Source organism: Manis pentadactyla, chromosome 10 (assembly GCF_030020395.1).
Source record: "Manis pentadactyla isolate mManPen7 chromosome 10, mManPen7.hap1, whole genome shotgun sequence".
In the NCBI taxonomy this organism is placed as follows: domain Eukaryota; kingdom Metazoa; phylum Chordata; class Mammalia; order Pholidota; family Manidae; genus Manis; species Manis pentadactyla.
Genome location: NC_080028.1, coordinates 35,249,161 through 35,275,403, shown reverse-complemented (window position 1 = coordinate 35,275,403; position 26,243 = coordinate 35,249,161). Strand labels below are relative to the sequence as shown.

The 26,243-nt window shown below is 44.0% G+C and overlaps 2 protein-coding genes across 2 annotated transcripts in view; both read left to right on the top strand.

Annotated features, from left to right (window-relative positions):
- Positions 1–11,119, top strand: part of LOC130679257 (nuclear envelope pore membrane protein POM 121-like) — a 36,632-nt gene extending 25,513 nt beyond the window's left edge. The window contains exons 14-19 of the mRNA XM_057487880.1: positions 391–717; positions 2,459–2,785; positions 4,525–4,851; positions 6,593–6,919; positions 8,661–8,987; positions 10,729–11,119. Coding sequence (XP_057343863.1) covers positions 391–717; positions 2,459–2,785; positions 4,525–4,851; positions 6,593–6,919; positions 8,661–8,987; positions 10,729–11,102 — 2,009 coding nt within the window. The 3' untranslated portion in view covers positions 11,103–11,119. The remainder of the gene's footprint in view (positions 1–390; positions 718–2,458; positions 2,786–4,524; positions 4,852–6,592; positions 6,920–8,660; positions 8,988–10,728) is intronic.
- A 6,705-nt stretch (positions 11,120–17,824) lies between these two features.
- On the top strand, positions 17,825–25,717 carry LOC130678980 (nuclear envelope pore membrane protein POM 121-like). Its single transcript, XM_057486572.1, has 3 exons — positions 17,825–18,048; positions 20,521–20,847; positions 24,671–25,717. Exons 1-3 carry the CDS (start codon positions 17,856–17,858, stop codon positions 24,907–24,909), a joined length of 759 nt encoding a protein of 252 aa, XP_057342555.1. The 5' UTR covers positions 17,825–17,855; the 3' UTR covers positions 24,910–25,717.
- Positions 25,718–26,243: the final 526 nt, after the last annotated feature.

Here is a 26,243-nt window from a genome sequence, read left to right as displayed (position 1 = left end):
CCCCTGCCCACATTTTCACATGAACGTTTGCATTTTGTTTGTGGAGGTGTGTTAGCTCTTTATATATTTTGGATGTCAACCCGTTACTGGATCTGTCATTTATGAATATATTCTCCCATGCTGTAGGATGCCCTTTTCTTCTGTTGATGGTGCCCTTAACTGTACAGAAGCTTTTAAGCTTGACATAGTCCCATTTGTTCATTTTTCCTTTCTTTCCCTGGAGAGATATGTTCACGAAGAAGTCGCTCATGTTTACGTCCAAGATATTTTCTCCTGTCCTTCTCTAAGAGTTTTATGGTTTCTTGGCTTACATTCGGGGGTTCGATCAGTTTTGAATTTACTTTTGTGTATGGGGTTAGACAATGATCCATGTTTGCTCCTTTTTTGCAGCCATCACCTCCGGCTTTAGAGCTGTGACCCAGCCCACCAGCTGTGGGACCAGTACATCCGGGTTTGGCAGCACCATCTCCGCGCCCGTCACATCTATGGTGTCAGCAGGCCCCACTGGCAGTGGGGGCTTTGGGACAAGCATGCCTGCCCCCCACAGCAGCCCTACCACTGGGGCATTTGGCTCTGGGTCAGGGCAGAGTGGGAGAACTGGTCCCAAGAACCCTTTCTGGGGAGCCTTAAAACCGAGCTCCCTGGGTGCAGCTGGCCAGAGCACAGCAACTGCTTTCCATGTGGCCAGCACGCCTCGGAACACTCCTGGGTTTGCAGGTGAGATTTGCAATGGGCTCGGTCTGCAGTGCCAGGCGCTGTCTTAAGTGCTGACAGAGTCTCCGCTTTCGGAGCCGTATGCTGTGGTGACGATTTAGACATTATCACAAAAGTTATCTGTAGACAGCGTCAGGTAGCAGTGTAACTCATAACCGGAGGAGCTATTTAGGTAGTCAGCGGCAGCCTTTCTGAGACAATAGCAAACTGAGGCCATGGCCGCAGTTCCCGATTTGGGAGCGGGGGCAGCGGCGGGCGGTGAGGACTTTACAGGCACAGGAGCAAAGGCCCAAAGGCAGAGATGAGCTTATGTTTTCGTGAGCAGAGAAGAGCCAGGTGTGGCTAGAGGTTATAAAGGAAAGTGGGATAAACTGACGTGAAGAGACAGGCAGAAAGGAAGATCATTCACGGCCTTTTAAAATGTTCTGTTGTGGTTTTTTCTGGTATCTATCTACAATTACCTTAAGAACATTATATTTATTTGGCTTCCCTCTTCACCAAGTACCCCGCACAAACCCCATTAGGGTCACTGTCCATCAGCTTAGTAACATGCTGTAGAATCACTGCTTGTCTTCTGTGTGTAGCCTAGCCATCCCCGTGCCGCCCCACATTATACATGCTAATCATAATGCCCCCTTTCTTTTTCCCTGCCCTTATCCCTCCCTTCCCACCCATCCTCCTCAGACCCTTTCTCTTTGGTAACTGTTAGTCCATGCTTGGGTTCTGTGATTCTGCTGCTGTTTTGTTCCTTCAGTTTTTCCTTTGCTCTTATACTCCCGAGATGAGTGAAATCACTTGGTACTTGTCTTTCTCCGCCTCGTTTATTTCACTGAGCATAATCCCCCCTAGCTCCACCCATGTTGTTGCAAATGGTAGGATTCATTTTCTTCTTATGGCTGAATTATATTCCATTGTGCATACATTCATCTACTGTTGGACACGTAGGTTGTTTCCATTTCTTGGCTGTTGTAAATAGTGCTGCGATAAACATAGGGGTACATCTGTCTTTTTCAAAATTAGGCTGCTGTATTCCTAGGGTAAATTCCTAGGAGCGCTATTCCTGGGTCAAATGGTATTTCTGTTTTGACCTTTCTGAGGAACCTCCATATTGCTTTCCACAATGCTTCAACGAATTTACATTCCCACCAACAGTGTAGGAGGGTTCCCCTCTCTCCACAACCTTGCCAACATTGGTTGTGGTTTGTCTTTTGGATGGTGGCGATCGTTACTGGTGTGAGGTGATATCTCACTGTGGTTTTAATTTTCATTTCTCTGATGACAAGTGATGTGGTGCATCGTTTCATGTGTCTACTGGCCACCTGAATTTCTTCTTTGGAGAACTCCCTGTTCAGCTCCCCTGCCCACATTTTCACATGAACGTTTGCATTTTGTTTGTGGAGGTGTGTTAGCTCTTTATATATTTTGGATGTCAACCCGTTACTGGATCTGTCATTTATGAATATATTCTCCCATGCTGTAGGATGCCCTTTTCTTCTGTTGATGGTGCCCTTAACTGTACAGAAGCTTTTAAGCTTGACATAGTCCCATTTGTTCATTTTTCCTTTCTTTCCCTGGAGAGATATGTTCACGAAGAAGTCGCTCATGTTTACGTCCAAGATATTTTCTCCTGTCCTTCTCTAAGAGTTTTATGGTTTCTTGGCTTACATTCGGGGGTTCGATCAGTTTTGAATTTACTTTTGTGTATGGGGTTAGACAATGATCCATGTTTGCTCCTTTTTTGCAGCCATCACCTCCGGCTTTAGAGCTGTGACCCAGCCCACCAGCTGTGGGACCAGTACATCCGGGTTTGGCAGCACCATCTCCGCGCCCGTCACATCTATGGTGTCAGCAGGCCCCACTGGCAGTGGGGGCTTTGGGACAAGCATGCCTGCCCCCCACAGCAGCCCTACCACTGGGGCATTTGGCTCTGGGTCAGGGCAGAGTGGGAGAACTGGTCCCAAGAACCCTTTCTGGGGAGCCTTAAAACCGAGCTCCCTGGGTGCAGCTGGCCAGAGCACAGCAACTGCTTTCCATGTGGCCAGCACGCCTCGGAACACTCCTGGGTTTGCAGGTGAGATTTGCAATGGGCTCGGTCTGCAGTGCCAGGCGCTGTCTTAAGTGCTGACAGAGTCTCCGCTTTCGGAGCCGTATGCTGTGGTGACGATTTAGACATTATCACAAAAGTTATCTGTAGACAGCGTCAGGTAGCAGTGTAACTCATAACCGGAGGAGCTATTTAGGTAGTCAGCGGCAGCCTTTCTGAGACAATAGCAAACTGAGGCCATGGCCGCAGTTCCCGATTTGGGAGCGGGGGCAGCGGCGGGCGGTGAGGACTTTACAGGCACAGGAGCAAAGGCCCAAAGGCAGAGATGAGCTTATGTTTTCGTGAGCAGAGAAGAGCCAGGTGTGGCTAGAGGTTATAAAGGAAAGTGGGATAAACTGACGTGAAGAGACAGGCAGAAAGGAAGATCATTCATGGCCTTTTAAAATGTTCTGTTGTGGTTTTTTCTGGTATCTATCTACAATTACCTTAAGAACATTATATTTATTTGGCTTCCCTCTTCACCAAGTACCCCGCACAAACCCCATTAGGGTCACTGTCCATCAGCTTAGTAACATGCTGTAGAATCACTGCTTGTCTTCTGTGTGTAGCCTAGCCATCCCCGTGCCGCCCCACATTATACATGCTAATCATAATGCCCCCTTTCTTTTTCCCTGCCCTTACCCACCCTTCCCACCCGTCTTCCTCAGTCCCTTCCTCTTTGGTGACTGGTAGTCCATTCTTGGGTTCTGTGATTCTGCTGCTGTTTTGTTCCTTCAGTTTTTCCTTTGCTCTTATACTCCCGAGATGAGTGAAATCATTTGGTACTTGTCTTTCTCCGCCTCGTTTATTTCACTGAGCATAATCCCCCCTAGCTCCACCCATGTTGTTGCAAATGGTAGGATTCATTTTCTTCTTATGGCTGAATTATATTCCATTGTGCATACATTCATCTACTGTTGGACACGTAGGTTGTTTCCATTTCTTGGCTGTTGTAAATAGTGCTGCGATAAACATAGGGGTACATCTGTCTTTTTCAAAATTAGGCTGCTGTATTCCTAGGGTAAATTCCTAGGAGCGCTATTCCTGGGTCAAATGGTATTTCTGTTTTGACCTTTCTGAGGAACCTCCATATTGCTTTCCACAATGCTTCAATGAATTTACATTCCCACCAACAGTGTAGGAGGGTTCCCCTCTCTCCACAACCTTGCCAACATTGGTTGTGGTTTGTCTTTTGGATGGTGGCGATCCTTACTGGTGTGAGGTGATATCTCACTGTGGTTTTAATTTTCATTTCTCTGATGACAAGTGATGTGGTGCATCGTTTCATGTGTCTACTGGCCACCTGAATTTCTTCTTTGGAGAACTCCCTGTTCAGCTCCCCTGCCCACATTTTCACATGAACGTTTGCATTTTGTTTGTGGAGGTGTGTTAGCTCTTTATATATTTTGGATGTCAACCCGTTACTGGATCTGTCATTTATGAATATATTCTCCCATGCTGTAGGATGCCCTTTTCTTCTGTTGATGGTGCCCTTAACTGTACAGAAGCTTTTAAGCTTGACATAGTCCCTTTGTTCATTTTTCCTTTCTTTCCCTGGAGAGATATGTTCATGAAGAAGTCGCTCATGTTTACGTCCAAGATATTTTCTCCTGTCCTTCTCTAAGAGTTTTATGGTTTCTTGGCTTACATTCGGGGGTTCGATCAGTTTTGAATTTACTTTTGTGTATGGGGTTAGACAATGATCCATGTTTGCTCCTTTTTTGCAGCCATCACCTCCGGCTTTAGAGCTGTGACCCAGCCCACCAGCTGTGGGACCAGTACATCCGGGTTTGGCAGCACCATCTCCGCGCCCGTCACATCTATGGTGTCAGCAGGCCCCACTGGCAGTGGGGGCTTTGGGACAAGCATGCCTGCCCCCCACAGCAGCCCTACCACTGGGGCATTTGGCTCTGGGTCAGGGCAGAGTGGGAGAACTGGTCCCAAGAACCCTTTCTGGGGAGCCTTAAAACCGAGCTCCCTGGGTGCAGCTGGCCAGAGCACAGCAACTGCTTTCCATGTGGCCAGCACGCCTCGGAACACTCCTGGGTTTGCAGGTGAGATTTGCAATGGGCTCGGTCTGCAGTGCCAGGCGCTGTCTTAAGTGCTGACACAGTCTCCGCTTTTGGAGCCGTATGCTGTGGTGACGATTTAGACGTTATCACAAAAGTTATCTGTAGACAGCGTCAGGTAGCAGTGTAACTCATAACCGGAGGAGCTATTTAGGTAGTCAGCGGCAGCCTTTCTGAGACAATAGCAAACTGAGGCCATGGCCGCAGTTCCCGATTTGGGAGCGGGGGCAGCGGCGGGCGGTGAGGACTTTACAGGCACAGGAGCAAAGGCCCAAAGGCAGAGATGAGCTTATGTTTTCGTGAGCAGAGAAGAGCCAGGTGTGGCTAGAGGTTATAAAGGAAAGTGGGATAAACTGACGTGAAGAGACAGGCAGAAAGGAAGATCATTCACGGCCTTTTAAAATGTTCTGTTGTGGTTTTTTCTGGTATCTATCTACAATTACCTTAAGAACATTATATTTATTTGGCTTCCCTCTTCACCAAGTACCCCGCACAAACCCCATTAGGGTCACTGTCCATCAGCTTAGTAACATGCTGTAGAATCACTGCTTGTCTTCTGTGTGTAGCCTAGCCATCCCCGTGCCGCCCCACATTATACATGCTAATCATAATGCCCCCTTTCTTTTTCCCTGCCCTTATCCCTCCCTTCCCACTCATCCTCCTCAGACCCTTTCTCTTTGGTAACTGTTAGTCCATGCTTGGGTTCTGTGATTCTGCTGATGTTTTGTTCCTTCAGTTTTTCCTTTGCTCTTATACTCCCGAGATGAGTGAAATCACTTGGTACTTGTCTTTCTCCGCCTCGTTTATTTCACTGAGCATAATCCCCCCTAGCTCCACCCATGTTGTTGCAAATGGTAGGATTCATTTTCTTCTTATGGCTGAATTATATTCCATTGTGCATACATTCATCTACTGTTGGACACGTAGGTGGTTTCCATTTCTTGGCTGTTGTAAATAGTGCTGCGATAGACATAGGGGTACATCTGTCTTTTTCAAAATTAGGCTGCTGTATTCCTAGGGTAAATTCCTAGGAGCGCTATTCCTGGGTCAAGTGGTATTTCTGTTTTGACCTTTCTGAGGAACCTCCATATTGCTTTCCACAATGCTTCAACGAATTTACATTCCCACCAACAGTGTAGGAGGGTTCCCCTCTCTCCACAACCTTGCCAACATTGGTTGTGGTTTGTCTTTTGGATGGTGGCGATCCTTACTGGTGTGAGGTGATATCTCACTGTGGTTTTAATTTTCATTTCTCTGATGACAAGTGATGTGGTGCATCGTTTCATGTGTCTACTGGCCACCTGAATTTCTTCTTCGGAGAACTCCCTGTTCAGCTCCCCTGCCCACATTTTCACATGAACGTTTGCATTTTGTTTGTGGAGGTGTGTTAGCTCTTTATATATTTTGGATGTCAACCCGTTACTGGATCTGTCATTTATGAATATATTCTCCCATGCTGTAGGATGCCCTTTTCTTCTGTTGATGGTGCCCTTAACTGTACAGAAGCTTTTAAGCTTGACATAGTCCCATTTGTTCATTTTTCCTTTCTTTCCCTGGAGAGATATGTTCACGAAGAAGTCGCTCATGTTTACGTCCAAGATATTTTCTCCTGTCCTTCTCTAAGAGTTTTATGGTTTCTTGGCTTACATTCGGGGGTTCGATCAGTTTTGAATTTACTTTTGTGTATGGGGTTAGACAATGATCCATGTTTGCTCCTTTTTTGCAGCCATCACCTCCGGCTTTAGAGCTGTGACCCAGCCCACCAGCTGTGGGACCAGTACATCCGGGTTTGGCAGCACCATCTCCGCGCCCGTCACATCTATGGTGTCAGCAGGCCCCACTGGCAGTGGGGGCTTTGGGACAAGCATGCCTGCCCCCCACAGCAGCCCTACCACTGGGGCATTTGGCTCTGGGTCAGGGCAGAGTGGGAGAACTGGTCCCAAGAACCCTTTCTGGGGAGCCTTAAAACCGAGCTCCCTGGGTGCAGCTGGCCAGAGCACAGCAACTGCTTTCCATGTGGCCAGCACGCCTCGGAACACTCCTGGGTTTGCAGGTGAGATTTGCAATGGGCTCGGTCTGCAGTGCCAGGCGCTGTCTTAAGTGCTGACACAGTCTCCGCTTTCGGAGCCGTATGCTGTGGTGACGATTTAGACGTTATCACAAAAGTTATCTGTAGACAGCGTCAGGTAGCAGTGTAACTCATAACCGGAGGAGCTATTTAGGTAGTCAGCGGCAGCCTTTCTGAGACAATAGCAAACTGAGGCCATGGCCGCAGTTCCCGATTTGGGAGCGGGGGCAGCGGCGGGCGGTGAGGACTTTACAGGCACAGGAGCAAAGGCCCAAAGGCAGAGATGAGCTTATGTTTTCGTGAGCAGAGAAGAGCCAGGTGTGGCTAGAGGTTATAAAGGAAAGTGGGATAAACTGACGTGAAGAGACAGGCAGAAAGGAAGATCATTCACGGCCTTTTAAAATGTTCTGTTGTGGTTTTTTCTGGTATCTATCTACAATTACCTTAAGAACATTATATTTATTTGGCTTCCCTCTTCACCAAGTACCCCGCACAAACCCCATTAGGGTCACTGTCCATCAGCTTAGTAACATGCTGTTGAATCACTGCTTGTCTTCTGTGTGTAGCCTAGCCATCCCCGTGCCGCCCCACATTATACATGCTAATCATAATGCCCCCTTTCTTTTTCCCTGCCCTTATCCCTCCCTTCCCACCCATCCTCCTCAGACCCTTTCTCTTTGGTAACTGTTAGTCCATGCTTGGGTTCTGTGATTCTGCTGCTGTTTTGTTCCTTCAGTTTTTCCTTTGCTCTTATACTCCCGAGATGAGTGAAATCACTTGGTACTTGTCTTTCTCCGCCTCGTTTATTTCACTGAGCATAATCCCCCCTAGCTCCACCCATGTTGTTGCAAATGGTAGGATTCATTTTCTTCTTATGGCTGAATTATATTCCATTGTGCATACATTCATCTACTGTTGGACACGTAGGTTGTTTCCATTTCTTGGCTGTTGTAAATAGTGCTGCGATAAACATAGGGGTACATCTGTCTTTTTCAAAATTAGGCTGCTGTATTCCTAGGGTAAATTCCTAGGAGCGCTATTCCTGGGTCAAGTGGTATTTCTGTTTTGACCTTTCTGAGGAACATCCATATTGCTTTCCACAATGCTTCAACGAATTTACATTCCCACCAACAGTGTAGGAGGGTTCCCCACTCTCCACAACCTTGCCAACATTGGTTGTGGTTTGTCTTTTGGATGGTGGCGATCCTTACTGGTGTGAGGTGATATCTCACTGTGGTTTTAATTTTCATTTCTCTGATGACAAGTGATGTGGTGCATCGTTTCATGTGTCTACTGGCCACCTGAATTTCTTCTTTGGAGAACTCCCTGTTCAGCTCCCCTGCCCACATTTTCACATGAACGTTTGCATTTTGTTTGTGGAGGTGTGTTAGCTCTTTATATATTTTGGATGTCAACCCGTTACTGGATCTGTCATTTATGAATATATTCTCCCATGCTGTAGGATGCCCTTTTCTTCTGTTGATGGTGCCCTTAACTGTACAGAAGCTTTTAAGCTTGACATAGTCCCATTTGTTCATTTTTCCTTTCTTTCCCTGGAGAGATATGTTCACGAAGAAGTCGCTCATGTTTACGTCCAAGATATTTTCTCCTGTCCTTCTCTAAGAGTTTTATGGTTTCTTGGCTTACATTCGGGGGTTCGATCAGTTTTGAATTTACTTTTGTGTATGGGGTTAGACAATGATCCATGTTTGCTCCTTTTTTGCAGCCATCACCTCCGGCTTTAGAGCTGTGACCCAGCCCACCAGCTGTGGGACCAGTACATCCGGGTTTGGCAGCACCATCTCCGCGCCCGTCACATCTATGGTGTCAGCAGGCCCCACTGGCAGTGGGGGCTTTGGGACAAGCATGCCTGCCCCCCACAGCAGCCCTACCACTGGGGCATTTGGCTCTGGGTCAGGGCAGAGTGGGAGAACTGGTCCCAAGAACCCTTTCTGGGGAGCCTTAAAACCGAGCTCCCTGGGTGCAGCTGGCCAGAGCACAGCAACTGCTTTCCATGTGGCCAGCACGCCTCGGAACACTCCTGGGTTTGCAGGTGAGATTTGCAATGGGCTCGGTCTGCAGTGCCAGGCGCTGTCTTAAGTGCTGACACAGTCTCCGCTTTCGGAGCCGTATGCTGTGGTGACGATTTAGACATTATCACAAAAGTTATCTGTAGACAGCGTCAGGTAGCAGTGTAACTCATAACCGGAGGAGCTATTTAGGTAGTCAGCGGCAGCCTTTCTGAGACAATAGCAAACTGAGGCCATGGCCGCAGTTCCCGATTTGGGAGCGGGGGCAGCGGCGGGCGGTGAGGACTTTACAGGCACAGGAGCAAAGGCCCAAAGGCAGAGATGAGCTTATGTTTTCGTGAGCAGAGAAGAGCCAGGTGTGGCTAGAGGTTATAAAGGAAAGTGGGATAAACTGACGTGAAGAGACAGGCAGAAAGGAAGATCATTCACGGCCTTTTAAAATGTTCTGTTGTGGTTTTTTCTGGTATCTATCTACAATTACCTTAAGAACATTATATTTATTTGGCTTCCCTCTTCACCAAGTACCCCGCACAAACCCCATTAGGGTCACTGTCCATCAGCTTAGTAACATGCTGTTGAATCACTGCTTGTCTTCTGTGTGTAGCCTAGCCATCCCCGTGCCGCCCCACATTATACATGCTAATCATAATGCCCCCTTTCTTTTTCCCTGCCCTTATCCCTCCCTTCCCACCCATCCTCCTCAGACCCTTTCTCTTTGGTAACTGTTAGTCCATGCTTGGGTTCTGTGATTCTGCTGCTGTTTTGTTCCTTCAGTTTTTCCTTTGCTCTTATACTCCCGAGATGAGTGAAATCACTTGGTACTTGTCTTTCTCCGCCTCGTTTATTCCACGGAGCATAATCCCCCCTAGCTCCACCCATGTTGTTGCAAATGGTAGGATTCATTTTCTTCTTATGGCTGAATTATATTCCATTGTGCATACATTCATCTACTGTTGGACACGTAGGTTGTTTCCATTTCTTGGCTGTTGTAAATAGTGCTGCGATAAACATAGGGGTACATCTGTCTTTTTCAAAATTAGGCTGCTGTATTCCTAGGGTAAATTCCTAGGAGCGCTATTCCTGGGTCAAATGGTATTTCTGTTTTGACCTTTCTGAGGAACCTCCATATTGCTTTCCACAATGCTTCAATGAATTTACATTCCCACCAACAGTGTAGGAGGGTTCCCCTCTCTCCACAACCTTGCCAACATTGGTTGTGGTTTGTCTTTTGGATGGTGGCGATCCTTACTGGTGTGAGGTGATATCTCACTGTGGTTTTAATTTTCATTTCTCTGATGACAAGTGATGTGGTGCATCGTTTCATGTGTCTACTGGCCACCTGAATTTCTTCTTTGGAGAACTCCCTGTTCAGCTCCCCTGCCCACATTTTCACATGAACGTTTGCATTTTGTTTGTGGAGGTGTGTTAGCTCTTTATATATTTTGGATGTCAACCCGTTACTGGATCTGTCATTTATGAATATATTCTCCCATGCTGTAGGATGCCCTTTTCTTCTGTTGATGGTGCCCTTAACTGTACAGAAGCTTTTAAGCTTGACATAGTCCCATTTGTTCATTTTTCCTTTCTTTCCCTGGAGAGATATGTTCACGAAGAAGTCGCTCATGTTTACGTCCAAGATATTTTCTCCTGTCCTTCTCTAAGAGTTTTATGGTTTCTTGGCTTACATTCGGGGGTTCGATCAGTTTTGAATTTACTTTTGTGTATGGGGTTAGACAATGATCCATGTTTGCTCCTTTTTTGCAGCCATCACCTCCGGCTTTAGAGCTGTGACCCAGCCCACCAGCTGTGGGACCAGTACATCCGGGTTTGGCAGCACCATCTCCGCGCCCGTCACATCTATGGTGTCAGCAGGCCCCACTGGCAGTGGGGGCTTTGGGACAAGCATGCCTGCCCCCCACAGCAGCCCTACCACTGGGGCATTTGTCTCTGGGTCAGGGCAGAGTGGGAGAACTGGTCCCAAGAACCCTTTCTGGGGAGCCTTAAAACCGAGCTCCCTGGGTGCAGCTGGCCAGAGCACAGCAACTGCTCTCCATGTGGCCAGCACGCCTCAGAACACTCCTGGGTTTGCAGGTGAGATTTGCAATGGGCTCGGTCTGCAGTGCCAGGCGCTGTCTTAAGTGCTGACACAGTCTCCGCTTTTGGAGCCGTATGCTGTGGTGACGATTTAGACGTTATCACAAAAGTTATCTGTAGACAGTGTCAGGTAGCAGTGTAACTCATAACCGGAGGAGCTATTTAGGTAGTCAGCGGCAGCCTTTCTGGGACAATAGCAAACTGAGGCCATGGCCGCAGTTCCTGATTTAGGAGCGGGGGCAGCGGCGGGCAGTGAGGACTTTACAGGCACAGGAGCAAAGGCCCAAAGGCAGAGATGAGCTTATGTTTTCGTGAGCAGAGAAGAGCCAGGTGTGGCTAGAGGTTATAAAGGAAAGTGGGATAAACTGACGTGAAGAGACAGGCAGAAAGGAAGATCATTCACGGCCTTTTAAAATGTTCTGTTGTGGTTTTTTCTGGTATCTATCTACAATTACCTTAAGAACATTATATTTATTTGGCTTCCCTCTTCACCAAGTACCCCGCACAAACCCCATTAGGGTCACTGTCCATCAGCTTAGTAACATGCTGTAGAATCACTACTTGTGTTCTGTGTGTAGCCTAGCCATCCCCGTGCCGCCCCACATTATACATGCTAATCATAATGCCCCCTTTCTTTTTGCCCGCCCTTACCCTCCCTTCCCACCCGTCTTCCTCAGTCCCTTTCTCTTTGGTAACTGTTAGTCCATGCTTGGGTTCTGTGATTCCGCTGCTGTTTTGTTCCTTCAGTTTTTCCTTTGCTCTTATACTCCCGAGATGAGTGAAATCACTTGGTACTTGTCTTTCTCCGCCTCGTTTATTTCACTGAGCATAATCCCCTCTAGCTCCAACCATGTTGTTCCAAATGGTAGGATTCATTTTCCTCTTATGGCTGAATTATATTCCATTGTGCATATGTATCAAATATTTTTTTCATGCATTTGTCTACTGATGGACACTTAGTTTGTTTCCATTTCTTGGCTGTTTTGAATCGTGCTGCGATAAATATAGGGGTGCATCTCTCTTTTTTTAAAGTGGGCAGGTGTATTCTTACGTTAAATTCCTTGGTATGGAATTCCTGGTTCAAATGGTATTTCTCTTTTTTCTTTTTTTTTTTTTGTTTGCCGCAACTCATTTTTTTTTTTTTTTGTAGATAATGATTTTTTTATTGAAGTGTAGTTGACGCACGGTATTACATTACATTAGTTTCAGGTGTACAACATAGTGATTCAATATTTATATACACGACAATTCTGGGTACCAGCTATCACCATACCAAGCTGTTACAATATCTTAACTATATTCATTAAATCCCGGTTAGTTATTATTTTACTATTGGAATTATATACTTTTTTGTTGTTGTTGTTAGGGCATCTCTCATATTTATTGATCAAATGGTTGTTAACAACAATAAAATTCTGTATAGGGGAGTCAATGCTCAATGCACAATCATTAATCCACCCCAAGCCTAATTTTCGTCAGTCTCCAATCTTCTGAGGCATAACAAACAAGTTCTTATGTGGAGAACAAATTCTTACATAGTGAATAAGTTCTTACATGGTGAACAGTACAAGGGCAGCCATCACAGAAACCTTCAGTTTTGCTCATGCATTATGAACTATAAACAGTCAGTTCAAATATGAATACTCATTTGATTTTTATACTTGATTTATATGTGGATACCACATTTGTCTCTTTATAATTATTATTTTTAATAAAATTCTAAAGTGGTACGTAGATACAAGATAAAGGTATAAAACATAGTTTAGTGTTGTAAGAGAGCAAATGTAGATAATCAGGTGTGTGCCTGTAGACTATGTTTTAATCCAAGCTAGACAAAGGCAATAAAACATCCACGTATGCAGAAGATTTCTCTCAGAACTGGGGGGTGAGGTTCTAAGCCTCACCTGTGTTGATCCCCAATTTCTCACCTGATAACCCCCCTGCGACTGTGCCTGTCTCAGGTTGTTCCTCCCTTGAAGAATCTTACCCATCTCTGGCTAACCAGTCATCTTCTGGGGCCATACAGGGAAATGTAAAGTTGGTAAGTGAGAGAGAAGCCATATTGTTTGAAAAGGTTAGCTTTTTACTTCTTTGCAGATTTATGTCCTGTAGCTTCTATGCCCAGCATTTGTCTTGAGGTATCTTTACCACTTGGAAGAATTATGATACTCGGTAAATTTGATATGAGGCACGAATTCTATTTAACGGTTGTAATTAGGAAGGAAGAAGAAAAGCTATAGAAGTAGCAGGCGGAAGAAAACATGGGAAGATTGATTATTTCTTTGACATATCTTCTTGTAGAGTAACTTCAGCATGTATAGGTTTTAAGCTACTACTTAAATTGCACACACACATTAACATAATAGGAGTATAGTTACATAACCAATGCATACCTGTAATTACCCGCCATCTCCAGTGAAGCCAAGAAAACCAGTTAGGCACCTTAGGCATTTGTGAAAACTTATCTATGATGTGGTGGATATTGTCCAACTGACCTTGAACACTCTGAGAGAAATCAGACAAATTAAAACAACCCATTCCTGGGGAATGTTCACATCCCTTATGTTCTTTTAACAGTAAATAGTCTGTAGTTGTAAGATTTTGGAGCGCTACAATTTGCACTTCTCCTAATTCTTGGTTGAGTTCCAAGAGTATAGATCCAGTCAAATATGTTGTTTTACTGTATGCACAGGCCAGCTTAGATATCTCCTTCCTCATTCCCATGGCAAGTCCAGGAACTGGTGGGATGAGTGCATCTACAGCTGTAGCAGTGCGTGGATCTTTGTTGGGGTTTTTTGATGATCATCTTCTGGCATGAGTCTTCCAGAGAGTGCAGATGTTGGAAGTTCTTTTTCATATCATATCTTAGTTCATTTTCGGGGTAGCCCAATTAGGCTTTGATCCTCTGTATAAACACAAACAGACCCTTTGCCTACACTTTTATATGCCCTTTATACTCTTGTGTAGAACTCATTGGAGGTTACCACACAGGAACTGCCCTTTTTTTTTTTCTTTTGGTATCACTAATCTACACTTACATGACGAATATTATGTTTACTAGGCTCTCCCCTATACCAGGTCCCCCCTATAAACCCCTTTACAGTCACTGTCCATCAGCATAGCAAAATGTTGTAGAATCACTATTTGCGTTCTCTGTGTTGTACAGCCCTCCCTTTTCTCCTACACCCCATGCATGCTAATCTTAATACCCCCCTACTTCTCCCCACCCTTATCCCTCCCTACCCACCCATCCTCCCCAGTCCCTTTCCCTTTGGTACCTGTTAGTCCATTCTTGAGTTCTGTGATTCTGCTGCTGTTTTGTTCCTTCAGTTTTTCCTTTGTTCTTATATTCCACAGATAAGTGAAATCATTTGGTATTTGTCTTTCTCCGCTTGACTTGTTTCACTGAGCATAATACCTTCCAGCTCCATCCATGTTGCTGCAAATGGTTGGATTTTCCCTTTTCTTATGGCTGAGTAGTATTCCATTGTGTATATGTACCACATCTTCTTTATCCATTCATCTATTGATGGACATTTAGGTTACTTCCAATTCTTGGCTATTGTAAATAGTGCTGCGATAAACATAGGGGTGCACTGATCTTTCTCATACTTGACTGCTGCATTCTTAAGGTAAATTCCTAGGAGTGCAATTCCTGGGTCAAATGGTAGGTCTGTTTTGAGCATTTTGATGTACCTCCATACTGCTTTCCACAATGGTTGAACTAACTTACATTCCCACCAGCAGTGTAGGAGGGTTCCCCTTTCTCCACAGCCTCGCCAACATTTGTTGTTTTTTGTCTTTTGGATGGCAGCCATCCTTACTGGTGTGAGGTGATACCTCGTTGTAGTTTTAATTTGCATTTCTCTGATAATTAGCGATGTGGAGCATCTTTTCATATGTCTGTTGGTCAAATGGTATTCTATTTTGACCTTTTTGATGAACCTCCATATTGCTTTTCACAAAGGTTGAACGAATTTACATTCCCACCGACAGGGTAGGAGGGTTCCCCTTTCTCCACAACCTTGCCAACATTTGTTGTTGTTTGTGTTTTGTATGGTGGCGATCCTTCCTGGTGTGAGCTGATATCTCATTGTAGTCTTATTTGGCATTTCTCTGATGACAAGTGATATTACACATGATTTCATGTGTTTATTGGCCATCTGAATTTCTTCTTTGCTGAACTGTCTGTTTAACTCCCATGCCCATTTTTTAATTGGATTATTTGCTTTTTGTTGAGCTGTGTTAACTCATTATATATTTTGGATATTGACTCTTAATCAGATCTGTCATTTATGAATATAGTCTCCCATATTGTAGGATGTCCTTTTGTTCTGTTGATGGTGTTCTTTACTTTACACAAGGTTTTAAGCCTGATATAGTTCCATTTGTTCATTTTTGCTTTTTTTTCCCCTTGCCTGGGGAGGTACGTTCATGAAGAAGTTGCTCATGTTTATGTCCAAGAGATTTTTGCCTGTCTTTGTCTAAGAGTTTTCTGATTTCATGGCTTACATTAAGGTCTTTGATCCATTTCGAATTTACTTTTGTGTATGGGGTTTGACAATGATCCATGTTTCCTCCTTTTTTGCAGCCATCACCTCGGCCTTTGCAGCTATGACTCTGACCACCAGCAGTGGGAGAAGTAGGTCAGTGGTTGGCAGCACTACTTTATCGCCGATCACGTCCAGGGTGTCAGCAGGTCCCGCTGGCAGTGGGGGTTTTGTGATCAGCATGGCTGCCCCCGACAGCAACTCCACCACTGGGTCATTCGGATTTGGGTCAGGATGGAGTCAGAGAACTGGTCTCAAGAACCCTTTCTGGGGCGCCTTGAATCAGAACTCCCTGGGTGCAGCTGGCCAGAGCACACCCTCTCCCATCCACGTGGCCAGCACACCTCAGGACACATCTGGGATTGCAGGTGAGATTTGGAATGGGCTCGGTCTGCTGTGACAATCGCTGTTTTAAGTGCTGACACAGTCTCTGCTTTTGGAGCTGTACTGTGTGTTGAAGATTTAGATGTTATCACAGAAGTTATCCATAAACAGCACCAGGTAGCAGTGTAACTCAAGACTGGAGGAGCTATTTAGGTAGACAGCGGCAGCCTTTTAGAGACAGTAGAATGCTGAGTCCATGGCCACTCTTCCAGAGTTGGGAGCAGGGACAGTGGCTGGGGTGAGAACCTTGTAGGCACAGGAGCAAAGGCCCAAAGGCAGAGATGAGCTTATGTTTCCATGAGCAGGCAAGAGCCAGGTGTGTCTACAGCTTTAAAAAGAAAGATAAAATGACATTAAGAGACAGGCAGAAAGGAAGATCATTCAGGGTGTTAAAAAAACATTTTTTTATTGTTATCAATCTATAATTATCTTAAGAACATTATGTTTATTTGGCTTCCCCCTTCACCAAGTACCCCACACAAACTCCATCAGAGTCACTGTCCATCAACGATGTAACATGCTGTAGAATCACTACTTCTCTTCTGTGTGGAGCCTAGCCCTCCCCGTGCCCCCCACATTATACATGCTAATCATAATGCCCCCTTTATTTTTCCCTGCCCATATCCCTCTCTTCCCATCCATCCTCCTCAGTCCCTTTCCCTTTTTAACTGGTAGTCCATTCTTGGATTCTGTGATTCTGCTGCTGTTTTGTTCCTTCAGTTTTTCCTTTGTTCTTATACTCCAGAGATGAGTGAAATCATTTGGTACTTGTATTTCTCCACCTGGCTTATTTCACTGAGCACAATACCCTGTAGTTCCATCCATGTTGTTGCAAATGGTAGGTATTGTTTTCTTATTATAGCTGAATAATATTCTAGTGTGCATATGTATCACATCTTTTTTATCCATTCATCTACTGATGGACACTTAGGTTGTTTCCATTTCTTGCCTGTTGTAAATAGTGCTGTGATAAACAGAGGGGTGCATCTGTATTTTTCAAACTGGGTGCTGTATTCTTAGAGTAAATTCCTACGAGTGAAATTCCTGGGTCAAATGGTATTTCTATTTTGAGCTTTTTGAGGAACCTCTGTGTTGCTTTTCACAATGGTTGAACGAATTTACATTCCCACCAACAGTGTAGTAAAGTTCCCCTTTCACCACACCTCGCCAACATTTTTTGTTGTCTTTTGGATGGCAGCAATCCTTCCTGGTGTGAGGTGATACCTCATTGTGGTTTTAATTTGCATTTGTCTGATGACAAGCGATGTGGCGCATCTCTTCATTTGTCTATTGCCCATCTGATTTTCTTCATTGGAGAACTGTCTGTTAAGCTCCCCTGCCCATTTTTTAATTGGATTATTTGCTTTTTGTTTGTTGAGCTGTGTTAGCTCTTTATATATTTTGGATGTCAACTCTTTATCAGATCTCTCATTTATGAATATATTCTCCCATACTGTAGGATGTCCTTTTCTTATGTAGTTGGTGTTCTTTACTGTACAGAAGCTTTTAAGCTTGATATAGTACCATTTGTTCATTTTTCCTTGTGTTTCCCTTGCCTGGTGAGATACTTTCATGAAGAAGTCACTCATGTTTATGTCCAAGAGATTTTTGCCTGTTTTTGTCTAAGAGTTTTATGGTTTCATGACTTACATTCAGGTCTCTAATCCATTTCAAATTTACTTTTTTGTATGAGGTTAGACAATGATCCATGTTTCCTCCTTTTTTGCAGCCATCACCTCGGCCTTTGCAGCTATGACCCTGACCACCAGCAGCGGGACCAGTACAACAGGGTTTGGCAGCACCATCTCAGTGCCCTTCACGTCCAGGGTGTGAGCAGGTCCCGCTGGCAGTGGGGGCTTTAGGATGAGCATGGCTGCCCCCCACAGCAGCTCCACCACTGGGACATTCAGCTTTGGGTTAGGACGGAGTGGGAGAACTGGTCTGAAGAACCCTTTCTGGGGAGCCTTGAATCCGAACTCCCTGGGTGCAGCTGGCCAGAGCACACCCTCTCCCTTCCACGTGGCCAGCCCACCTCAGAACACGTCTGGGATTACAGGTGAGATTCGGAATGGGCTTGGCCTGCAGTGCCAGGCGCTGTCTTAAGTGCTGACACAGTCTCTGCTTTTGGAGCCGTATGCTGTGGTGAAGATTTAGATATTATCACAGAAGTTATCTATCAACAATGTCAGGCAGCAGTGTTAACTCATCAACCGGAGGAGCTATTTAGGTAGACAGCGGCAGCCTTTCTGAGACAATAGCAAACTAAGGCCATGGCCGCATTTCCAGAGTTCAGAGAACAGACAGCGGCTTGCGGTGAGAATGTTACTGGCACAGGAGCAAAGGCCCGAAGGCAGAGATGAGCTTATGTTTTCATGAGTAGAGAAGAGCCAGGTGTGGCTAGAGGTTATAAAGGAAAGTGGAATAAAATGACATTAAAAGACAGGCAGAAAGGAAGATCATTCACGGCCGTTTAAAATGGTTTTTTTTGGTATCTATGTACAACTACCTTAAGAACATTATGTTTATTTAGCTCCCCTCTTCACCAACTACCTCGCACAAACCCCATTAGAGTCACTGTCCATCAGCATAGTAACATGCTGTAGAATCACTGCTTGTCTTCTCTGTGTAGCTTAGCCCTCCCCATGCCCCCCCGCATTATACATGCTAATCTTAATGCCCCCTTTCTTTTTCCCTGCCCTCATCCCTCCCTTCACACCCATCCTCCTCAGTCCCTTTCCCCTTGGTAACTGTTAGTCCATTCTTGTTTTCTGTGTTTCTGCTACTGTTTTGTTCCTTCAGTTTTTCCTTTGCCTTATACTCCCGAGATGAGTGAAATCATTTGGTACTTCTCTTTCTCCACCTCAGTTGTTTCACTGAACATAAGTCCCTCGAGCTCCATCCATGTTGGTGCAAATGGTAGGATTTGTTTTCTTATAGCTGAATTATATTCCATTGTGTATATGTATCAAATCTTTTTTATCCATTTGTCTACTGATGGACACTTAGTTTGTTTCCATTTCTTGGCTGTTTTGAATAGTTCTGCCATAAATATAGGGGTGCATCTGTCTTTTTTCGAACTGGGCAGCTGTATTCTTAGGGTAAATTCCTTGGTGTGGAATTCCTGGGTCAAATGGTATTTCTATTTTGAGCTTATTGAGGAACCTCCATATTGCTTTTCACAATGGTTGAACGAATTTACATTCCCACCAACAGTGTAGGAGGGTTCCCTTTCTCCACAACCTCACAAACATTTGTTGTTGTTTGTGTTTTGTATGGCGGCGATCCTTCCTGGTGTGAGCTGGTATCTCATTGTGGTCTTAATTGGCATTTCTCTGATGACAAGTGATATGATGCATGATTTCATGTGTCTATTGGCCATCTGAATTTCTTCTTTGGAGAACGGTCTGTTTAGCTCCCGTGCCCATTTTTTTTTTTCGTACATAATTATTTTTTATTGAAGGGTAGTTGACACACAGTAGTACATTAGTTTCAGGTGTACAACACAGTGATTCAACATTTATATACCTTATGCTATACATTACATCCTGGTTACTTATTCATTTTACAATTGAAACTGTGTACCTTTTTTTGTTTTGTTTTGTTTTTTGAGTGGGCATCTCTCATATTTATTGATCAAATGGTTGTTAACAACAATAAAATTCTGTATAGGGGAGTCAATGCTCAATGCACAATCATTAATCCACCCCAAGCCTAATTTTCGTCAGTCTCCAATCTTCTGAAGCATAACGAACAAGTTCTTACATGGAGAACAAATTCTTACATAGTGAATAAATTACATGGTGAACAGTACAAGGGCAGTCATCACAGAAACTTTCGGTTTTGATCAAGCATTATGAACTATAAACAATCAGGTCAAATATGAATATTCGTTTGATTTTTATACTTGATTTATATGTGAATCCCACATTTCTCTCTTTATTATTATTATTTTTAATAAAACGCTGAAGTAGTAGGTAGATGCAAGATAAAGGTAGAAAACATAGTTTAGTGTTGTTAAGAGAGCAAATGTAGATGATCAGGTGTGTGCCTGTAGACTATGTGTTAATTCAAGCTAGACAAGGGCAATAAAACATCCACGTATGCAGAAGATTTCTCTCAGAACACGGGGGGTCCTGTGCCCATTTTTTAATTGGAATATTTGCTTTTTGTTTGTTGAGCTGTGTTAGCTCATTATATATTTTAGATGTCGACCCTTAATCAGATCTGTCATTTATGAATATATTCTCCCCTAATGTAGGATGTCCTTTTGTTCTGTTGATGGTGTTCTTTACTTTACAGAAGCTTTTAAGCTTGATATAGTCCCATTTGTTCATTTTTGCTTTTATTTCCCTTACCTGGGGAGATACGTTCATGAAGAAGTCACTTATATTTATGTCCAAGAGATTTTTCCCTGTCTTTGTCTAAGAGTTTTTTGGTTTCATGGCTTACATTCAGGTGTTTGATCCATTTCGAATTTACTTTTGTGTATTGGGTTAGACAATGATCCATGTCTCCTCCTTTTTTGCAGCCATCACCTCGGCCTTTGCTGCTATGACCCTGACCACCAGCAGCGGGACCAGTAGCTCAGTGTTTGGCGGTACTACCTTATTGCCCATCATGTCCAGGGTGTCAGCAGGTCCCGCTGGCAGTGGGGGTTTTGTGATCGGCATGGTTCCACCCCACAGAAGCTCCACCACTGGATCATTCGTATTTGGGTCAGAACGGAGTGGTAGAACTGGTCTCAAGAACCCTTTCTGGGGAGCCTTGAATCTGAACTCCCGGGGTGTAGCTGGCCAGAGCACACTCTCTCCCTTCCACGTGGCCAGCACACCTCAGAACACATCTGGGATTGCAGGTGAGATTTGGAACATGCTCGGTCTGCAGTGTAAGGTGCTGTTTTAAGTACTGACACCGTTTCTGCTTTTGGAACTGTATCGTGTGTTGAAGATTTAGATGTTATCACAGAAATTATCCATAAACAGCACCAGGTAGCAGTGTAACTCATGACTGGCGGAGCTATTTAGGTAGACAGCGGCAGCCTTTTAGAGACAGTAGAAAACTGAGGCCATGGCCGCAGCAGGGGCAGCAGCTGGGGTGAGAACCTTGTAGGCACAGGAGCAAAGGCCCAAAGGCAGATATGAGCTTATGTTTTCATGAGCACATAAGAGCCAGGTGTGTCTACAGCTTTAAAAAGAAAGTGAGATAAAATGACATTAAGAGACAGGCAGAAAAGAAGATCATTCTTAGCCTTTTAAACTGTTTTTTTTGTGTTATCAATTTACAATTACCTTAAGAACATTATGTTTATTTGGATTCCCTCTTCACCAAGTACCCCACACAAACTCCATCAGAGTCACTGTCCATCAGCATAGTAACATGCTATAGAATCACTACTTATCTTCTGTGTGTAGCCTAGCCCTCCCCGTGCCCCCCACATTATACATGCTAAGCATAATGCCCCCTTTCTTTTTCCCTGCCCTTATCCCTCCGTTCCCATCCATCCTCCTCAGTCCCTTTCTCTTTGTAACTGTTAGTCCATTCTTGGATTCTATGATTCTGCTGCTGTTTTCTTCCTTCAGTTTTTCCTTTGTTATTATACTCCAGAGATGAGTGAGATCATTTGGTACTTGTATTTCTCCACCTGGTTTATTTCACTGAGCACAATACCCTATAGTTCCATCCATGTTGTTGCAAATGGTAAGACTTGTTTTCTTATTATGGCTGAATAATATTCCAGTGTGCATATGTATCACATCTTTTTTATCTATTCATCTACTGATGGACACTTAGGTTGTTTCCATTTCTTGGCTGTTGTAAATAGTGCTGTGATAAACATAGGGGTGCATCTGTCTTTTTCAAAATATAGGGGTGCTGTATTCTTAGAGTAAATTCCTAGAAGTGGAATTCCTGGTTCAAATGCTATTTCTATTTTGAGCTTTTTGAGGAACCTCCATTTTGCTTTTCACAATGATTGAACGAATTTACATTCCCACCAACAGTGTAGTAAGGTTCCCCTTTCACCTCAACCTCGCCAACATTTGTTGTTGTTTGTCTTTTGGTTGGCGGCGATCCTTCCTGGTGTTAGGTGATATCTCATTGTGGTTTTAATTTGCATTTGTCATGACAAGCGATGTGGCGCATCTCTTCATTTGTGTATTGGCCATCAGATTTTCTTCTTTGCAGAACTGTCTGTTCAGCTCCCCTGCCCATTTTTTAATTGGATTATTTGCTTTTTGTTTGTTGAGCTGTGTTAGCTCTTTATATATTTTGGATGTCAACTCTTTATCAGATCTCTCATTTATGAATATATTCTCCCATACTGTAGGATGTCCTTTTCTTATGCTGTTGGTGTTCTTTACTGTACAGAAGCTTTTAAGCTTGATACAGTACCATTTGTTCATTTTTGCTTTTGTTTCCCTTACCTGGGTAGATACGTTCATGAAGAAGTCACTCATGTTTATGTCCAAGAGATTTTTGCCTGTTTTTGTCTAAGAGTTTTATGGTTTCATGACTTACATTCAGGTCTCTGATCCATTTCAAATTTACTTTTTTTGTATGGAGTTAGACAATGATCCATGTTTCCTCCTTTTTTGCAGCCATCACCTCGGCCTTTGCAGCTATGACCCTGACCACCAGCAGCGGGACCAGTACAACAGGGTTTGGCAGCACCATCTCAGTGCCCTTCACGTCCAGGGTGTGAGCAGGTCCCGCTGGCAGTGGGGGCTTTAGGATGAGCATGGCTGCCCCCCACAGCAGCTCCACCACTGGGACATTCAGCTTTGGGTTAGGACGGAGTGGGAAAACTGGTCTGAAGAACCCTTTCTGGGGAGCCTTGAATCCGAACTCCCTGGGTGCAGCTGGCCAGAGCACACCCACTCTCTTCCACGTGGCCAGCACACCTCAGAACAGTCCTGGGTTTGCAGGTGAGATTTGGAATGGGCTTGGCCTGCAGTGCCAGGCACTGTCTTAAGCGCTGACACAGTCTCCGCTTTCAAATCTGTACTCTGTGGTGAAGATTTAGATGTTATCACAGAAGTTATTCATAAACAGCATCAGGTAGTTGTATAACTCATGACTGGAGGAGCTATTTAATTAGTCAGTGGCAGCCTTTCTGAGACAATAGCAAACTGAGGCCATGGACACAGTTCCAGTGTTGGGAGCAGGGACATTGGCTGCGGCTAACTCCATTGTAGGCACAGGAGCAAAGGCCCGAAGGCAGAGACAATGTTATGTTTTAATGAGCAGAGAAGAGCCATGTGTGGCTAGAGGTTTAAACAGGAAAGTGGGATAAAATGACATTGAGAGACAGGCAGAAGTAAGATCATTTATGGCCTTAAAAAAAATTTTTTTTTTGGTATCTATCTACAATTACCTGAAAAACAGTCTGTTTACTTGGCTCCCCTTCACCAAGTATCCCGCACAAACCCCATTAACATCACTGTCCATGAGCTTAGTAAGATGCTGTAGAATCACTACTTGTCTTCTCTGTGTAGCCGAGCCTTCCCCGTGCCCCCCCACATTATGTGTGCTAATCATAGTGCCCCGTTTCTTTTTCCCTGCCCTCATCCCTCCCTTCCCACCCATCCTCCTTAGTCCCTTTCCTGTTGGTAACTGTTAGTCCATTCTTGGGTTCTGTGATTCTGCTGCTGTTTTATTCCTTCATTTTTTCCTTTGTTCTTATACTCCAGAGATAAGTGAAATCATTTGGTACTTGTCTTTCTCTGCCTGGCTGACTTCACTGAGCATAATACCCTCTAGCTCCATCCATGTTGTTGCAAATGGTAGGATTTGTTTTCTTTTTATGGCTGAATAATATTCCATTGTGTATATGTACCACATCTTTTTTATCCGTTCATCTACTGATGCACACTTAGATTGTTTCCATTTCTTGGCTGTTGTAAATAGTGCTGTGGTAAACATAGGGGTGCATCTGTCTTTTTCAAACTGGGCTGCTGTATTCTTAGAGTAAATTCCTAGGAGTGGTATTCCTGGATCTTATGGTGTTTCTATTTTCAGCTTTTTGAGAAACCTCCATATTGCTTTCCACAATGGTTGAATGAATTTACATTCCCACCAACAGTGTAGGAGCGTTCTCCTTTCTCCACAACCTCACCAACATTTGTTGTTGTTTGTCTTTTGGATGGTGGCGATCCTTACTGGTGTGAGGTGATATCTCATTGTGGTTTTAATTTACATTTCTCTGATGACAAGCAATGTGGCCCGTCTTTTCATGTGTCTATCAGCCATCTGAATTTCTTCTTTGGAGAACTGTCTGTTCAGCTCCCCTCCCCACGTTTTTATTGCATTATTTGCTTTTTGTTTGTTGAGGTGTGTTAGCTCTTTATATATTTTGGATGTCAACCCTTTATCAGATCTGTCATTTATGAATAAATTCTCCCGTACTGTAGGATGTCCTTTTCTTCTGTTGATGGTGTTCCTTACTGTACAGAAGCTTTTAAGGTTGATATAGTACCATTTGTTCATTTTTGCTTTTGTTTCCCTTGCCTGGGGAGATACGTTCATGAAGAAGTCGCTCATGTTTATGTCCAAGAGGTTTTTGCCTGTTTTTGTCTAAGAGTTTTATGGTTTCATGACTTACATTCAGGCCTTTGATCCATTATGAATGTACTTTTGTGTATGGGGTTAGACAATGATCCATGTTTCCTCCTTTTTTGCAGCCATCACCTTGGGCTTTGGAGCTATGACCCAGACCACCAGCAGTGGGACCAGTAATTCAGTGTTTGGCAGCACTACCTCATCGCCCTTCATGTCTGGTGTGTCAGCGGGCCCTTCTCACAGTGGGGGCTTTGGGTTGAGCGTGGCTGCCCCCCACAGCAGCTCCACCACTGGGGCATTCGGCTTTGGGGAGGACAGAGTGGGAGCACTGGTGGCACGACCCCTTTCTGGGGTGGCTTGATTAAGAACTCTCTGGGTGCAGCTGGCCAGAGCACACCCTTTGCCTTCCATGTGGCCAGCATTCCTCAGAACACGTCTGTGTTTGCACATCAGATTTGGAATGGGCTCGGTGCCGGAGTCCAGCTCCAGCTGACATGTGGGTCACAAAGGAAAGAACAGCGTCAGCGAGTGAGATCAATGAGGAGACGAAACACCCAATTAAAGTTGTAACATCTCCTGACATCAAGCAGCAGGGTCTTTATTTTTGTATCTACGGTTTACATAATGTTGAACATTTTTTAAAATTATGAATAATACAATCCTTTTTCTGTCAGTTTACATAATTTCAGCTTATTACCCTTAATTAAATATCATTATTTCTTCTAATAGTAGCCATTTAACATTTAATTTTTAACTTTCCCCTAGTCTATTGTGATTAGTAATTCATGTAAGCTACATGCTAGGTGCTAAACAGAAAATGGCGTAAGACAGCATGTGGGTTAAGCGTGTGGGCTATGATTTTTACTTTAAGCATGTAAGATTATATAGACTTTTAGATATGTGTCTAAGGTATGCGTCTAAGGCTATATAAAGTTAAACAGGTTATATAAAATGCAAGCTATATGTCTTTTGGTTATTAAGTGTAGCTATATTATTAATTAAATCCTATCCAACACATGTGGGTTGAAACTTACATCTAAAATCTAGGGACGGTACTCCTATCACCCATTCCTTAACATTCCTATGATAATAATGTAAAGTTATGCTCTTTATAATCTGGCACCAGCAGTTCTCAAAGTGGCCTGTGAACCCTGGGGAACTCCATGACACTTTCAAGGGACACACTGAGGTCAAAATCATTCTCACCAAATGCTATGGTGTTACTCTCCCTTTTCACTCTCACTCTCTCAAGACTAGGAGTGGAGTTTACTAATAGGTGTGACAGTTCAACAAATTAGATACAGAAGCAGGTAAGAATCCAGCTGTCTTCGATTAAGGCAGGCACTGAAGAGATTCCCAAGTATGGAAGGATGCCACTCTTCTTACTAAATTGGTTTTGGTACACATGGCTATTTTTCAACAAAAATGCCTTCATATTTATTTTTAACTGAATTTATAAGTATTTTTTAAATGTCTCAGTTTTAATTTCCCATACAGTAAATACCATTTATATATATAGCTGACAGAAAGAAAAGCTCTTTGGGTCAGCTTGAGAACCATAGGAGCAGAAATTAAATTTTAATACAGTATTTATTCTGAGTCATATCTACATGTACATTATTTTAAATAAGAAGATACTGGCTTGGGGTTGGAGAGAGAGGGAAATGATCCAATTTCCTCAGGTAACTGAGTTTT

Excerpts from the sequence above, each read along its gene's own strand:
- LOC130678980 (XM_057486572.1), top strand. The coding sequence starts at position 17,856 with ATGAGCATGGCTGCCCCCCACAGCAGCTCCACCACTGGGACATTCAGC. Across the intron at positions 18,049-20,520 it reads GAACACGTCTGGGATTACAG|CCATCACCTCGGCCTTTGCT; the intron begins GTGAGATTCGGA and ends CCTTTTTTGCAG. Across the intron at positions 20,848-24,670 it reads GAACACATCTGGGATTGCAG|CCATCACCTTGGGCTTTGGA; the intron begins GTGAGATTTGGA and ends CCTTTTTTGCAG.